General features: G+C 40.7%; 1 protein-coding gene across 1 annotated transcript in view; it reads left to right on the plus strand.

The window, feature by feature from the left end:
* Positions 1–3,364: 3,364 nt before the first annotated feature.
* MTAP (methylthioadenosine phosphorylase) overlaps positions 3,365–17,431 on the plus strand; it is a gene marked incomplete at its 5' end in the record, with an annotated part of 38,502 nt that continues 24,435 nt past the window's right edge. The window contains 2 exons of the mRNA XM_084305540.1: positions 3,365–3,388; positions 9,064–9,150. Coding sequence (XP_084161666.1) covers positions 3,365–3,388; positions 9,064–9,150 — 111 coding nt within the window. The remainder of the gene's footprint in view (positions 3,389–9,063; positions 9,151–17,431) is intronic.

Genomic DNA, 17,431 nt, shown 5'->3' on the forward strand with positions numbered 1-17,431 from the left:
AAATGGATTTGCATTCCATAATTTAGAATATGAAGTACAAAGCATACCCTTTTGGAAAATACAGGGCCATTTCAAGGAGTTCAGAAATGTCATTAAAGGAAATATGAATTGAAACTCTAGCAATCCTGTAGCTGGTGGCTTTTTAAATCCATATGTCCAGCTAAGACTACATGTTCATTATATTTTCCTGAGTAATATACTGTTGTTTTTAGTGGGGTGGTGTTTGATCACCTGCTTCTAATTGCAAATGTCTGCTGTAGAAAGATGACTATTCACAATAATAAATGCTGGGTCAAGAACTTCTGCAACATAGTTTACTGATGAACAGTCACTGCGCTGGATTCCATCTCTTAGTCCTATGACAAGACTTCAAACTATTCAAAATTGAATTACCAAAAGCATATTGTCAACAGAAATGAAAGCAATTCAAAATATTTCTTTCACAAAGCACTATTTCCTACCTGCTACCGAACAGTTAAAATGTTACTAAACATTCTGAAGATTCAGTCTAGGTTATTAGCTGGTTCAAGTAATGGGAATGCATTACTGTTGTGATGTTGCTGTTGGTTTACAATGAGTTGACTTGAAGAAGTGCAAAATTTCATATATATATTATACACACACACACATTTTCCTTGCTGGTTCTGTCAACTGCTAAATTTAAATAAGCACTGTATTAAATCTGTAAAAGTTCTTAGTTTGTCTGGAAGAAGACAGTGTTTCATATCCTTTTTATGACTCTGAATATGGGCTGTTTGGAATGTGCCAAAAACAGTGGCTCAGACTGGACATCTTCGAAAACTACATGTAATAAAGCTTTTTTTATGCTTCCAGCTCAAAATTTCTTGAGTATCCAAGTCATTACCAATTCAGCATGAGCAGAGTTTTCTGCTTGCTGTCCAGATCTACACAAGTCATATACACAACTTTATACAGAGTAACACTCCTGTAAAAAACACATAGTACTGACACTCCACAAGTATGAAACTGGAAAGCTAGGTACCTCTGCGGACAGCTATGGTATTAAACTTCAGGCACTGGAACAGGCTCCCTGGGAAGTGGTCACAGCACCATGCCTGTCAGAGAAACCTTTGGACAATGCTCTTAGATATACTGCCTGATTTTTGGGTGGTCTAGTGTGGAGTCAGGAGTTGGGCTTGATGGCCCTTTGAGGGTCTATACTTTTATAATTTATTCTTTTCATACTATTTAAACAGTGAGCTTTCATATTCAAAAAGAAGTAGAAAAAAAATACAGCAGAAAAGCAAGTGGATTGCGTATATTTGTAGTAAAAAAAAAGACAACTGCACGACAACTTTTTGTAAGCAATTCAACATAGGAAAATCGTACTAAAATTAAACAGGATGAATTGCCAAAAATTATTCACTAAAAGATTCTGTGCAGTGAGAGTAAAGTAGAACACATAGCTTCAACTGAAACACCAACCTACAGTGAGAAAAATATGATAAATTTGTCTTACTATGGTACTATAACTGTACTGTGCTGCACCAAAGAACTTAACATGTATCTTCACCCATCTCCTTCTTTCTGCCTTTGTTAAATTGTGATTTTACCAAGTCCATTCCTCATAAATACAATCTCATGTTTTGAACTGTGGAGAAAAGTTTTCAGCATCTGAGACAAACATCTCAGCTGTGTATGAAGATCTGTAATGTACTGAAGACAGATAAAATGTTTAAACCTTACATGAACAAACTCCAGCTGACACAAGTTCAGCACTAGCCTTAATTATAAGGAATATCCTTCTTCTGCAATCCAGTGAACTGCCTCCCAGGTCTCAGCAGATTTCTCAGCTATGATACAATGCAGGACATACATCCTGAGTTTGCATTTATTAGCAGATATGTGGCATTTATTATGAAAGAGGTAGTGCTTATTGGCATGTGAGAATGGTATGTCTGGATGGCTGAGTCATCTCTGATAAAGTTGTTTTAAAGAAAGAACAGGACACATGCTTTTAAAATTAAGTACTTCTAATTAACAAGATACCATCTATTTTTGAAAGCCTTATGCCTCATATTTACAGCTATGTTAAAAAATGCATAAACACATCAAAACAATTGATATTTCTCAAGATGGAAGGTTACATGTTTTGTTGGAATGTTCTTACATGTACAGATTTGTGGCAACAAGAAGAATACCATAAATATGAAAATAGGCATTATTAAGATATAATGATACAGCATTTAACTCACTTAAAGCTATATTTAGCTTGGAGAGCTAAACACATGTACTTTCTATATATATGTACCTTGGAAAGAAAACACCTTTTTTTTTCTTCAAAAACGTGCTTAACTTCGTTTTCAGAATCATTTACTAATATTAAAAAGACCACACTCAATTTAAACCATATTGAGCCTTTAAATTATTTGCTTTTTAATTGAAAACAAATCTCTTCAACTCAGTACCAAATTGTATAAATTAGGAATAAGTTACAGATGGAATTTTTGGTCTTGTTCTATCATTTCTGGAAAGCCAGGACTAATTAGTATTTTCTGTTTCTTGCCACTGCTTTACAGGATGCTCCAGGGATTTCATGGTACAGTTTTCTCACAACCCCTGTTGACAAAATGAGGAACTTTAGGGGGAAGTCAAAGAAACCAGAGTGTCTCCAGGAATATGGTGTGTGTGATCTGGGTGAAATATGGACAGGCTGAAAAGAAATTTTCAAAAAGACCAAGTCAACACGTCGCATCTCTTAGCAAACTATTTTATTATACCACAACATGTGTTGCATACTGTTTTCAGGAACTGTAGCAAAGCTTAAAAAAAAAAAAAAAAAAAAAGTATTTACGTACTAACCGATTCAGCATTTCTCCATGTGCATGCGGTTATGATTCCTGGAAAGTCACATTTCAACACACCAACTAGCAGTACTAAAAAGAAAGCCTCCTTTTGGCTGTCACTTCAGGAGGTGTTTAGACATACCACCGTCCTCATTGACTTAATAAAAGTGCCTCTACGCTAAAAGCTTATAAAAATGTACTAAAACATTTACTTAGCTTGCACTTTGAGGATGTAACAAGAATTGACAGCTCGCAGACCAGACGACAGCGATGTTTGACATACGCGCCGGAGACATCCTGACGATGCGACCCGGCTAAGCGTAGGACTCCGGCTTTGTCTTTTAACACTTAGGGGAATGCTCCGAGATAAGGCGAAGACGGTACCTACTTGTGCAGAGTTAACCTGAAACAAACTAAAAAAAAAAAAAAAAAAAAAAAAAAAAAAAAAAAAGATTTAAAAACAAAAAAAGAGAGAGAGAGGTGCTGCCCTCTAGCGTAGAGCACGGCTGAGGCGCTATCCCGGGCGGCGCAGCACCGCCCTCTCTCATCGCGCTAAGATGGCCGCCGGCAGCTCTGTGAAGGTGAGAGATGATGGCGCGGTGCCATGGCGGGGCGGAACCGGCGTCCGGCGGCCGCCTGGCCGCCTGCCAGCGAGCCCTTGGCTCCCACTCGTCCCCTGGGGGCTGTGCGGAGCCGGGGCGGCAGCGGGGAGCCGGGAACGGGGCGGAGGGAGCCGCTCAGCCCTTCTCGCCCCGTGCCTCCGTGGCGAGTCGCTGCCGGCGCCGAGCTCCGCCGCCATCCCGCTCCGCCGCCTCCCGCTCCGCACCGGAGGGCGGGCCCGCGGCATCCTCAGGGGACGGCGGAGCGGCGCGGGCCCCGCGCCCTTTGTGTTGTTTTTTTTTTGTTTTTTTTTTTTTTTTGTTTTTTTTTTTTTTTGCCTTCCCCGTTTGTAAATGAACGACCACGGACACGCGGCTGGCCCCGCGGGCAGCGCTGCGCTCCGGGGGTTTCCGACCTCGGTAGCACCGAGAGGCATGGCGCCGCCTGTGCATTAAGTCCTAAAATCTAGTCCTAAAGGTGGCGCTGCCTGTACTCTTTAAACATGGCTTGGAAAGGCTCCGGCTTGCGTCAGGGAGGAGGAAAACAGGCTGGCGCTCTGGATTTGTGTTTTGAGTGAAGCTTCAATCACTTTTCTGAGATAACATAAGCCTCCCGAGCCGTTTTTATAAATCATCTGAAAACTGTCTTTCACGTTTTTATTTTACATTGAAAGCGTGTTCTGTTATCTTCTAACTGCAAATAATCTCCAGCTTCTTCTTTATTCCCTTTTAAGTGAAACTCTTCTCAGTGCTGTTCTCTCCCTCTCCTCATCTCCCAGTCCAAAAAATAGAGAGGGATACAGGAGTATTCAGTGTCTTTCAGTTGTCAGAAAAACTCATCACTGATGGTGATGACATTTTTATTAGTGCCTAAAGCCACTGCTAAATGGGCAAGTATGGATTGTACATTGTCAATTTTCTGCCTCATGCTTGAGCCTATGGGAGGAATTTTGCCAAACAGCAGATTATGGAAAGAATACACTTAGGTACAATTATTATTTAGATTCCCATAGAGAATTGCTTTTCATTTTATAGTTACTGGTGAAATAAGTACCACCATACTGATGTGAAACTTTGATAAGTTTCATGTTTCTTGCTCTTCCTCACAATGTTTGAGCTGGATGATGCTATAGTAAAATACTTCATGGCTAGGACCACTGTAAAATTCCTGATAACATGTAAAAATTGATGGTAACTATATCGCAGAATCACAGAATGTCAGGGATTGGAAGGGACCTTGAAAGATTATCTAGTCCAATCCACCTGCCAGAGCAGGAACACCTACATGTGCATCAGGTCACACAGGAACATGTCCAGGTGGGTTTTGAAAGTGTGCAGGGGAGGAGACTCCACCACCCCTCTGGACAGACTGTTCCAGTGCTCTGTCACCCTCACCATGAAGAAGTTTCTTCTTGTATTTAAGTGGAACCTCCTGTGTTCCAGCTTGTACCCATTGCCTATAGCTAAGGTTATGCCCCTGTCACCTTGTAGGATGCAGTCTGGAAAGGAGCATACAGTCTAGCGTCTTTCTGTTCTTGAGGTCACTCCTAAAAGTGACTTTATCTGCCTTTTGAGAATCAGTGAAACTTGTCTTACTGAACCAACTCCTCTTTGCTGTGCTTTGCCTTCAGAGCCTGGGCTGCTAGGTGAAACTGTATGAACCTCATGTTCAACAAGGCCAAGAGCAAGGTCCTGCATCTCATCTCGGTTGGGACAATCCCAAACACAGATAAAGAGAGAATAAGGAGAATGGATTGAGAGCAGCCCTGATGAGAAGGAACAGGAGGAGTTGGTTCTTGAGAAGATCGACATGAGCCAACAGTGTGTGCTTGCAGCCCAGAAAGCCAGCCATAGATGCGGTGCTTAGGGATGTAGTTTAATGGGAGACTTGTCACTGCTAAGTTAACAGTTGGACTTGATGATTTTAGAGGTTGTTTCCAACCTAAACGATTCTATCATTGTATGATCTCTAAGGTCTCTTCCAACCCAAACCATTCTATGGTTCTATGTTTCTAGAACAGTTGAAAATTTGAAAATTAATGTTTATGTGGTATAGCTATAGCTCGTATCTCCAGCACTTCATTGTTTTCCTCAATCCCAACACCTTTCACGTTGTCAGACATAAAAAATCATTTGCTTGTGCATGTTCTCAATCTTAAGTCACAAGGCACTAATAAAGCAGGAGAGTATAATACCAAACTAAAACTAATTAAGTTACTGAAGGATTTTTTAATTTTTTTTTAGAATCAAGAAAAAAAGAAGTCCCCATTTTGATCCTGGGTTATGTAGTATACTCAGTGTTTACTGAATACATGCATGAGCATTGTTAAGGCTGGTCTTACAGATTTTGAGCATTGAGACTGTTGCACAGTTTAATATGATTCTTAAGGCAAAAAAAAATTGTTCATCATAAAATTTATATAGGTTTCAGGATTTCCTTGAGCAACCTCATTCTAACATTTAATCTGAATGTTTGTGATACATAAGCAACACAATACTACCAGAAACAGTGATCTGTCTTCCCTAACATTCAAATACATTCACGGTTGGAGTTTGGATTTTTATTTTCCTTTGCACTACTCATCAGGCTCCACAAGGGGGTAGCAAAAGGAAATAAGAGATGTTAATGTAAACGACTTACGTATTGGCATTTGCACTCTGCTGTGGACAGCTTTCTCCGGGAAGTGTTTGACTTATAACAAAGCCAAACGATCTCTGTTTTTTGAAACTAAACAATAGAATAGAATAGAATAGAATAGAATAGAATAGAATAGAATAGAATAGAATAGAATAGAATAGAATAGAATAGAATAGAATAGAATAGAATAGAATAGAATAGAATAGAATAGAATAGAATAGAATAGAATAGAATAGTTGATTTAGAAGGGACCATTAAAGATCATCAGCTCCAGGTGCCTGACCTCTTGAGGGGTGCCCAAAAGTTAAAGCATGTTATTGAGGGCATTATCGAAATGTCCCTTGAACACTGGCAGGCTTGGGGCACCAACCACCCACCTCAGAAGTCTGACCACCCTCGCAGTACAGAAGTGTTTTCTCATGCCCCATCTGAACCTGCCCTGGTGCAGCTGTGTGCTGTTCTCTCCTGTCCTCCCATCACTCACCAGGGAGCAGAGCACCACCCTCACTGCCTCCCCTCCTCAGAAAGCTGCAGAGAGCAGTGAGATTGCTTCTTGGTCACCTTTTCTTCAGACCAGACAAACCAAGTGTCCTCAGCCTCTCCTCACAGACCATGCCCTCCAAGCCTCTGCCAGCTTTGTTGCCCTCCTCTGCACGCTTTCAAGGGCTTTAACATCCCTTTTGTACTGCAGAAACCAGCACTGCACACAGTATTCAAGGTGAGACCACAGCAATGCTCAATAGAGGGAGGATCACCTCTCTGGACCATCTGGCTGTGCTGTGTTTAATGCACCCCTCAGTGGGGTTTGCCCTCCAGGCTGCCAGGGCACACTGCAGGCTCGCGCTGAGCCTGCTGCCACCAGCACCCCCAGGCCCCTTTCTGCAGGGCTGCTCCCCAGCCACTCGCCTCCCTGTCTGTGCCTGTGCCTGGCACTGCTCCATCCCAGGGCAGCACCCATCATTTTCCCTTGTTGAACTGCAGGTTGTTAATCACCCAGTGCTGCACTGCTCCAGCCTGTCTGCATTCCTCTGCAAGGCCTCTCGTCCCTCCAGGGAGTCAGCAGCACCTCTCTGTTTAGTGTCATCAGCAAGCTTGCAAGGGATACACTACGGTCGTGCATCCACATAACTGTTAAAAATGTTGAACAGAACTGGCCCTAGACTTGAGTCCTGAGGACCACTGCTGCTCACCGTCCACCAGCCAGACGTAGCTTCATTCACTAAAGCCTTCTGAGCTCTACCGTCAAGCCAGTTCATGAACTAACTGTGATAACAGTGATTAAACCAATCAGGCCTCTGTGAACGTGTAACTTAAGAAAAAGTGAGAATAAGAGGCAGTTGGCTGTGTGTTTTGGGAGGGGGGTGTTTTATGGTGTTTTAAGTCTGGAGTATTCACTTGAGAAATTTTGTACTTTAATAAAAACTGCTGGAGCCATACGGCAATAAGTCATGCCATAATTGTACCATCATAAGGAGCAATTCAGCCAGGATAAAAATTCTTCGACTTAAAAAGTGAGACAAACTTTGCAACAGTTGGTTGCATTAAAAAAAAGAAAGAAAAAAAAAAAAACAGCAAAAGCAGTAGTATTGTCCCCATGTCACAAATGGTGACGTTATTTTTAAGTACAGTTACTATGCTTGAGGTTGTGAAAGACCATATGACTGACAGTAGCCCTTCCATCCAAAGAACTGTAAGTATAGTGAGCTCAATAGAAAACTTAACTTAACTGAACATGGTTTTGTCTTTCCCTAGAAAGACAAAATCAAGATACTTATCAGTGGTGAATCAGACACAGGAAAATTCAGATACGTTATTCTTTAGCTGGAATATGAAATCGCAGATGATTTTGGACTCATTATGTTTCAGATTATCTTTTTTTTTTCTTTCTGTTTTTTTTTTTTTTTTTTTGCAAGTGAACTAGAACATATCAGCAATGAGCAAGAACAATAAATCAATCTTTACTTAAGCATGTCAGATGGATGATATGGATTCAGTACAAGTTGTATGAAAACACAACATACATGTAGTACTCGCAGCCTGATTGCCTAAGGAAATGTATTGATTTAAGTGGCCCTTTGCTTAGCCCTTTCTTTTTTTCTTTCCATTATGCTTCGAAACTGCGAGTTTATTTCATTAGAAAAAAAAGGGGGGGGGAGGGGAGGTAGTTACTTCAAAAGGTGTCATTAAAGAAGTAAGAAAAGCAAAAGTCTGTTAATGTTTCTACTTACAGAAGGGTTGCATGTGGAAAGAAGCGTGACCCCCCCACATCTACACAGGAGAGAATTTTTGATGGGCCTGTGGGCAAACAATGAATGAGTATTTGTGCATTCTTACATACCAGAATAATTGTATATATTCAAAGAACCCCAGCAGTGCTCACAGCAGTTGACATTGTCAACAGATTCTTTGTATTTCACTTATGAAGCTGCTGCTGATCTGTCCCCCTTTTCAGAAGATGTACTGAGACTACTTACAGAAGCAGGGAGGTTCCTAGGTCTTCACAAGTCACCAGAAAAACCCTCTAATGTTTTGGAAAAAAAAGGGAGGTTCATAATTTTTGTTGGTACAATAGTATGTAATAATGTCTGGTATTTAGTATAGTAGTTATATACAGGACTGTTTCTCCCAGTGGAAACAAGATGCCTGTGTTCTGTCATGCTTTACACAAGTGTTTCTCACTCGTTAGAGGCATTGCCAGGAAACTCCATTCATTTTCATATTGGGAATAAATGATGAATGGGCACATCTTTGTGCATTTTCCATGGCATTTTAAATTTTCTACCTTTAAAGAGGAGAATCGCAGCGTATGATATTGACAAGTTAAATACAACTGTTTAAAATCAGTTGGTTTAAATTTCCTTTCTGGAAAACTGTGCTGGGCGTGTAATATTATATTGATGCATGGTCTAGCCCCATCTCAAGCAGAAAATACATTTTGTAGGTGTCTAAGTAATTTTTCAAATATGTTGTTAAATGGAGCATAACTTCAAGAAGGCTAATATGTACTTTTCTGTCTAAGATTGGAATCATCGGTGGAACTGGCCTGGATGATCCAGATATCTTAGAAGGAAGAACAGAAAAATATGTTGATACTCCTTATGGCAAGGTGTGTATAACCTGCTCTGTTATTACTAAGACTTCTTCCCATTTTTAAGATGTTTTTGTGCTTGAAAAATTGTCAGACTAGGCTACTGTGCTAAGTGGATGTATAACAGAGGTGCAGTCACAAAGCTGTATTTCTTTTTCATGGCTTTATATTGTGTGATTCATAGTTTGTAGAAACAAGATCTTACAAAAATGATGATGTGCAAAGGAGAATACACCTCTTCTCCTTTGTACGTTGGATGAATTTACTCAGTCCTGAATTTGCAGCCAAGAGGCATAAACCCTGTCTTTCAAATCTGTGCTATTGTGTGTCCTGTATTATATTTCAGGTAGCTCCAGGAACCTTTCTAACTTGCAGAAAACTGGCCTTCGAGGTATATGGGCCAACATTTTCACTGTTATCCCTGAATTACACCTTATACACCAGTGCTTTCCTTACAGTCATATTTACAACCTCACCACTTGAAACGTTTTAAAATGGAGCTTGAAGGCCGTTTATGAGGCATCGTATTCATTATGAGCTTTCCTTTGTGTTGCTTCAGCCCTTTTCCTCAGCAAAGGGAAATGGAGGCTAGGTATGTTGCTCTATACACAGTGCCTAGTGTGGTATGAAAGACATAGAAACTGGCAAGATGAAGGACAAGAGAGAGTTTTACAGGCAGGAAAACAAGGGAGAGGTTTCAGTTGACTGAGGAAGTTTATGGAAGATCTGAATCTTAATTTTTCTGCAATGTCGTAAGACCAGAGTAGTTAACTGCTTTAGAATTGCCATCAGAATCACATCTTACGAAATTTACCAGCATAAGCTAATGTACATACAATAAAACATCTGGCATATAGCAGCAAGAGTCATTTTATGGATAGAAGCTGGCCAAAAAGTTAATCTCTGTGGCCTGTGGTTGAAAATTTGAATTTGTGCCTCTATTCAAAATGGTTTAAGGGGGAAATTGGAGTGGAAATGGTTTGTGTGTGTACAGCTCAAGAAGGGGAAGGTGATGAAGGTCAAGTAGGAAAAAATGTCAGAAAAATACATTTATTTTTTCCACCATCCTGCAGAATTTGCTAACAAATTGCAAGAGAATAAAGGAGACTCCCCTCCTCTGTTTTCTTTATCCTGTTGCTCAAATGTATTCAGTGTTGATACAAAGCAGTATCCATTAGCTAAACCAAACCAGCTGCCATTTAATTTCTTACTTTTGGAAGCTCCTGGATGGTCACAGCATGGCTGTTTCTGCAGACTGTTCAAATGCAAAGATATTGCTACCCTTGTAGCAGATAAGGCTTGAAGCCTTTGTCCGAGAAATATGAAATGCTCTCCTCCTCTCTCACAGGTCAGAGGTTTGGATGAGTGGTATGGGCACAGCGGCAGTGCAGCCTTTAGGAGGCTGTTCTGTGACAGCACTTGGATGCAACAAGATCTGAGTAGCCCAAATTCTGGAGTGCTGTAGGTGACCCCCACAGTAGGACTTAGACTTATAGAGTTGAATGGGAGTACTTGCAAGATGGCTCTTACATGGGAGAGTGGAAAAAACTTCCTCAGTCCTTCATCTTTTGTCAAAATGAAGGGCTTGTAAAATTTCTTTTAGGATGTAAATTTAGCTGCTGTGTTTTTCTCTGAGTTCTTCACAGAAGCAACATGGATGGGGGAAATTAAATCTTGGTTGGCTGTTGTAGTTTGTGAGGTACCTTGATCAATGGACTTGCTGTGTCTGAGCTTGTGCATTATGCATTCAGCATAGGCTCACTTTAAAAAGGCTTGTCACTGTTCTGCCTTTGTATATGTTCATGTGTTGTGTGTCTTTTTCCAAACCGAGGAGCTGTCATAGCAGGAATGCATGTGTGAATTTCAGTTACAGTTACCAGCTAGCTGGGACTCAAGCTGACCTTCTGAGTGGGAAGCTGGACAACTTCACAGGACTTCCACATCTGTGAAAGGCAGCACAGCCAAACGACGAGTATTTATCCTCATCCTTGCTGGCTTGCCTCTCTCCTCTCTGCCTGCAGATCTGAATTCATGCCATTGGTATGATAGCTGTTTCGTGTAGTCAGACTTCTGCAGAGAGCCACAGTAACTTCAGTGTTTCCACTTGTTGTCTTCATGGAACAACTGGTGGATAAGCCTTATGTTAAGAAGCACAGGGCTTATGCCACAAGGTACAGTTGGCATATGGTGCAATGAGTATGTCAAGTTGCTTCACTTAAAATGAAGCAGAATCAAACCTGAGAAATGTAATTTCTGAATTAATGTTTGCTTGTTTTGCTGCTGAGATTTTTTAACATTCAGCAAGGAGGTGTTACACAGCCTGCCTCTCTTGTTTTAGAACGACAGATGGCAGAGAAACAGCTGTCATTGCAGAATGTAAAATGGAAAATGATATTTTTTAGTTTTTATTTTTTAATAAATATGCTTGGAAAAGTGTAGAAGCCTGTGGTTTAGTTTAGAATTTTTTTTTCTAAAGTATGTCTTTTCTTCTTCCTGATAGCTGTTGAAACAAAACCAAATTGTTTTTTTTTTTTCTGCCATAAGGATGCTTTTTCATAGAGCCTTCACAACAATGAAGAGTGCCTGAAATTTTAAGAAGTAAAACACTTTATCTAAACAAACACTTCAGACCTTTGTGGTCTTTTAACTGCTGAGAGAAGTAAGATTCAAACATCTTTCGATGTTAGTAATATTAGTGGAAATGTAGTAAATTAGTTTCATGAAAAGTAATACAATTAGACCTGTTAATATTCCAACCTTTTCTTCTCCCTTTTCTGCTTCCATCATTCCTATTGTATAAAAAAACTGGGATGAAATTTTGTTACCTCATTGTTCTCTGGAAAATACCCCAGAACCTTTTGGTATTCTGTCTCCAGGTATGGACAATACTGTTCTCTTGGAGAGCAAGCAAATTGCTTGCAACAGCATTTATCCTCAGCATTGTATTGTGAAGCTACTAATTAAACTTATTTTTTTTCAGATTATATTTTCAGTTAGATTGTTCTGCTTTCTGGATGTTAGAACTTGGTTCTGAAACACCTTTCCCCAAATCATCCAATGGTCTTCCTGTGCTAGAAACTTCTATAAAGCATGTGTTCCACCCTGTCTCTCTCTCTCTTTTTTTTTTTTTTTTAAGGGTATATCTGGCTAACAAAGCAGGTTTCTTTTCTGACCTGTATATGAGCTCTGTGTGCTTGCAGCAGGAAAACCAGACCATGTGACACAGCACTAAAGCTCCTCTTCTGCCTCTCTGTCTCTGTGTGCATCACTTGGTTCATAAACTTGATTGCAGATTAAATGAAGGATCGGAAAATCTATGAGATACTTTTTCCCTTTCAAGTTTTCCATGTGCGTGTTTATGTTGTTTTCTGTTCAATCTTGCTTCTGAGGTTAAGCCAAAATAAAAATTAAACCTGTCGACGTCAAAAAAAAACCATATTTTATGCATATTTATGTTGTAGTCAGAGGGGATTTGTTTAAATTGTTTGTTACTGTCATAACTTAGGGTTAACTGTGTAGGGTTCCTTGCTTCCTTTTCTGTTTTGCAAGACTGACTAATATATATCTGACTTGGATTTTGTGGAAGGGGGAAGTAGTTAAATATAATTTAAATATGCATGTGAATTATTAATGTTTGAGAACTTTTTATTGGGCCTTTTATTAAATCCTGTTTTGAAAATACTATATTAGAGGTTTAAATTCAGATTGTTCCATTGGAACTTTTTATTATTTTATCAGCGTTTCAAAGCTCAGAAGTACAAATTAGATAATATTGCAGAGGTATAACACTGGAAAGATCTTGTGGGGGAAAAAGAGCGGAACTGAAGCATACACTAGCTCTGTTAAGTAGTTAACACACAGTTTGAAATTTCTGTGTCTTTCACTTCCTTGTAACTTTGTACAGTGCTGATTTATCCTTATCTCCTTTCTGGATGCACTATTTGCAAACTCCTTTCTTAATCTGTCATTTATCATTGCATTCTTTGTTCCAAATGTTCCGTTTTCCTCATCATGTTTCTAACTTCCATAGGCAAGACAATTCTTCAGGCAATCACCTGAAAGATGCCCTCAGTTTGTTCTGTAGAAATCTGTAACATGGCCAGCTTGAAGCCTTTTGAAGTGGCTAGGAAGGCAGCAGACTGGGAGGGACACCTTGAATGCTGTGACTCTTGGGTTTAAAAGTTGTTGCATTCTTGCTGCAGCAGTGGTGTATGTGAATATTCAGTAGAGTTCCATGACACAAATGAATATCAAATAGGAGTTAAATTGTACTTTATTTCCCCCAGATATTTTGGAAATTGATAGAAACTTGAATTTGGCACTTGCAGGAAACTGGAATTTGGCACTTGGCAGTAAACTTGAATTTGCACTTGCAGGAAACTGGAGTTTGGCATTTCTGAAGGAAATGATCCATGATCTTTGTTTTCTACTTGGTGATCTTTATTTTTCATTTTGAGAGCAGGCAAGGAATTTCCACTGAAGTCCTTTTTAGTTTTTAAGGATATTTTTGTATTCTGCTGTGACCTAAGTTGCTTGCTTATTACTTCACACAGCAAATCTTTTTCTGGGCTTCCTAAACAAAACAAACAGACTCAAAAACCAAAACCCTAAATGCTAATTATTGTGAACTGTCATTGTTAAGGAATGTTGTAAGAGCAAAATGCCTTGACAACTAGACAGTAAGCCTTTCTCCCTGTTCAGAAAGTATACTTTTATAGCCATATCTGGTTCAGAAGAATATGCATAAAGTAAGGTAAATAGGTTAAATATTTAAATGTCAACAGCTTAACAATAAATGGGGACTTCTTAAAAAGTCAGAATACACCTTCATTCTGAAAACAAGTTTTAGGAATATTCCCTTTATTAAAAAAAATGGTAAATGTGCATCCAGTAGAATTTAAATCTAGGTGAATGCATAAATGTTTTGAAGAAATCCTACATAAAAAATGACCCCAAATAGCCGCACAGTAGGAAGTAGAAAATGTTATTCTTATTAGAAATCAAGGTCTCTAATATGTAGCTGTATGGGACTCATATACTAGTTTTTTATTCTATGTCTCTGCACATTTTCACATGAGTAGTAGAATTAACAGTAATAAAATAAAATGTAAATGAGAATTGAAATTTTATAGCTAGAGTTAAAATCAAAAAAAAATGATACTAAGTAGTAGGCAACAGACATTTCTAAATATGAATGTGTGAGTTCTCCCAGACATTTACACCTTTGTGATCAGTAAATATATTGCAATTTTGTTAACAACTATTTCAGCTTTAATTCCCAGGAGGGGGAGACTGGCACAGAGTGTCTTCCAATATCCTTACTGAAATAGTAAAAGTGCAGTTCTGAATTGGGCTGAAGAAGCAACACATCCAACTGCACCAATGTTCAGCAGCAATGCAGTTCAACACCTAATGAAACAGAGGCCTTACATTTTTTAACAAAAAGTTTTGAACATGGGAAGCGAAAAGCACCCCACATTTCAGATCTCTGAAGTGTATAGCCCGGGAGCAGACTCCACCTGCAAAATCAGGAGCTCAGAGAACTGACTCTCCCCTTGCCTCTGCACACAGAGGTTTTGATCAAACAAACAAAAAACTTCTCCAAGGTGTCGAGGTAGGAGCTCCCTCCTCATTTTGGCCAAATTCTTACTGCTGGACAGACCTTCTTGCTCCTTCCTTTGGCCCAAAGCATCTGTATGTTTTTGGTTTGTGACTTTGAAGAAAACACAACAAAGCTTGTTTCATTAACAGCCAATGGACACTTCAAAGCAAAAATGTGGCTGAGAAATTAATCATTCTGGAACTCCAAAGTGAGATTTATTATGGTTCCAAAGCTAATACAGAAATGAACCAGAAGCTAACTGCATGAATCACTCTTAAAAAATAAAGTCAGATCTTTAATGACTACAGTATGTGTGTTGGTAAAATGAATTGCAAAGCCATCTCATTTTCTGATTTTACATTTAAGATAACATTAATGTTGTTCCTTAGCTTCTTAATGGCCTGGGGAAAGCGTTTCCCTTCAGCAGAAAAGGTCTTGTCCAGAGACCTTTTTCCAGTTTCTCCCAGTCACAATTTGCCAGTAGGAAAATGCGGCCAGCTCCAGATGCAGTACCAGGGATTCATTTTTAAAGAACTGTTGCTGCCACTTGCCGTCGCAGGGGCTGGCCCCCATGTACAAGATGTCCTCTGCCTGCTCCTGCACCCGCAGCCTCCATGACCACACACACGCTGCTGGCAAACAAAGCCCCTTTCACAGGTAGGACTGTGGCCAGAGAGGACCCCACAGGAGTCCTGCTTTGTTTTCTCAGACCATCAGCTTGTTTTTGGGCCTGGCTGAGCAGGGATGCTGCTAGCCCAGCAGTGTGGCCATACAGCCTGCATTGTCTTCAATCCCTTCCAACTCTTTCCAGGTTATTGTCATGGTCTCACAACTGTTTCTGCTGATGAGTATATTATATTATTTCCTCAAACTGTATGGTACCTAAATATTCACTAGGCAGAACAGCCTTGTCTTTGCTAAGTTACTTGTACACGCGATATGTTTTCCCCTAAGGGCTCAGTTTCTGGTACTCCATGCTTGTCGACATATTAAGGTGTCTTTGAACACTTCTCTTCTCCTTGGCTTTATTTTCAAGCACAAAATCTCCAACTAGAAATAAATGACAGCTTTGCAGTGCAGGGATAAATTGTTTCGACAAAAAAGTTACAGGGATTTCAAAGGGAAATTCAAACATCAACATCAAATCTTAAGACACTTTTGAAAGGGTTTCCTGTTTTTCCAATCCTTTAGGGATGGTGAGTTCATGCAGAGCTTGCTGAGAGGTTGCTTGCATGAGGAGAGCAGCTTATGGCAGTAATGGCATGTCTGCAAGCAGCAGAATTGGTAACAGAAACTGAGCTAAGAGCAGGCTTCTTGCTTCAAATCACATGCCAAAACCACACAAGAGTTTCAAAAACATCAACTTCCAGAAGATGGAGCTGCCCTTCTTAGCAGCCTGCATCAAGAGACATATACAGTGCAGAGGGCTGCTCAGCAGAAGACTCGGGTACAAGAGTTGTTTTTCATGTGATGGTCCTTCCCCAGGCTGCAGAGTGGTGTGCTGTGCTTGCTTGTGTTGCTGCTTTGGCCCTGGGCTGAGCAAAGATGGTGATTTCAGCCCGAGGAGAGATTAAGTGATTACTGAGGAATTTATTTATCGTTGTCCTGTGTAAATAAAGACCAGAGAAAAACACATTTTTTCTTACAGCTACAAGTTGCTTCTGCAAACGTGAGGGAATACAGGGGTGGGCAGTACTACGCATCCTGCTCCAAATGTTGCTGCAAAGCAGGAGATGGACTCCTTGTGACACCCAGCCAAGCGCGTCCTGCTGCAGTGATCTGCTCCATTGACGATGCCTTGTGGGCCAGCTGGGATCTGTGCCCATATGGCTGGGTTTGTGTTGGTTCAAACTGGGCTTCAGCACAGTAGTGATGTGCCCCTTGCAGGGCAGGATTTGTCCCCTAGGTGAAGGTCTCTGCAAGCAGTGGAATTGTGGAGTGTCTCTGGTAATGGATGAGACCAAGCCGGATCACAGGTTGCTCTCAGTACTGTAGCAGGATGGGAGCTCTGAAGAACATTCCCACAGAGAGGAAGATGGGGATTTTTGTTAACAGTAAATTGAGCACAAGTCAGCAGTGTGCCTTGGCAGTGAAAAGGGCCAACTGTACCCTGGGGTGCATCAGGCACCAGACTGCCAGCTGGTCCAGAGAAGGGATTGTCCTGCTCTGGTCTGTGCTGGTGCAGCCTCACCTCTAGTACTGTGAGGTTTTATGCACCACAGTGTGAGAAGGACGTAAAACTATTAGTGTCCAAAGCAGTGTGCGGTGGTTTTACTCGGGTGGGCAGCCGAGCTCCACCACAACTGCTCTCTCACTCCCCCTCCTCAAAGAGGAACGGGGAGAAAATATGATGAAAAGGGCTCAAGGGTTGAGATAAGGATGAGGAGATTGCACAGTTATTATTGGGACAGGCAAAACAGACTCAGCATAGGAAACTTGTAAGATTTATTGCTCATTACTAACAAGCTAGAGCAGTGAGAAACAAAGGAAAGAAACCAAAAGCACCTTGCCCCCCCATCCACCCTCTTCCACCTCCTCCCACCAAGCGGCGCAGGGGAACGGGGGAATGGGGGTTATGGTCAGTCTACAGCACTTCTTCTCTGCCGCTCCTTCTCGGTCACTCTCGTCCCCTGTGCTGTGGGGTCCCATCCACGGGATGCAGTCCTTGATGAACTGATCCGGCGTGGGCTTCCCACA

The sequence above is a fragment of the Netta rufina genome (genome assembly GCF_964035555.1).
Source record: "Netta rufina genome assembly, chromosome: Z".
NCBI lineage: Eukaryota > Metazoa > Chordata > Aves > Anseriformes > Anatidae > Netta > Netta rufina.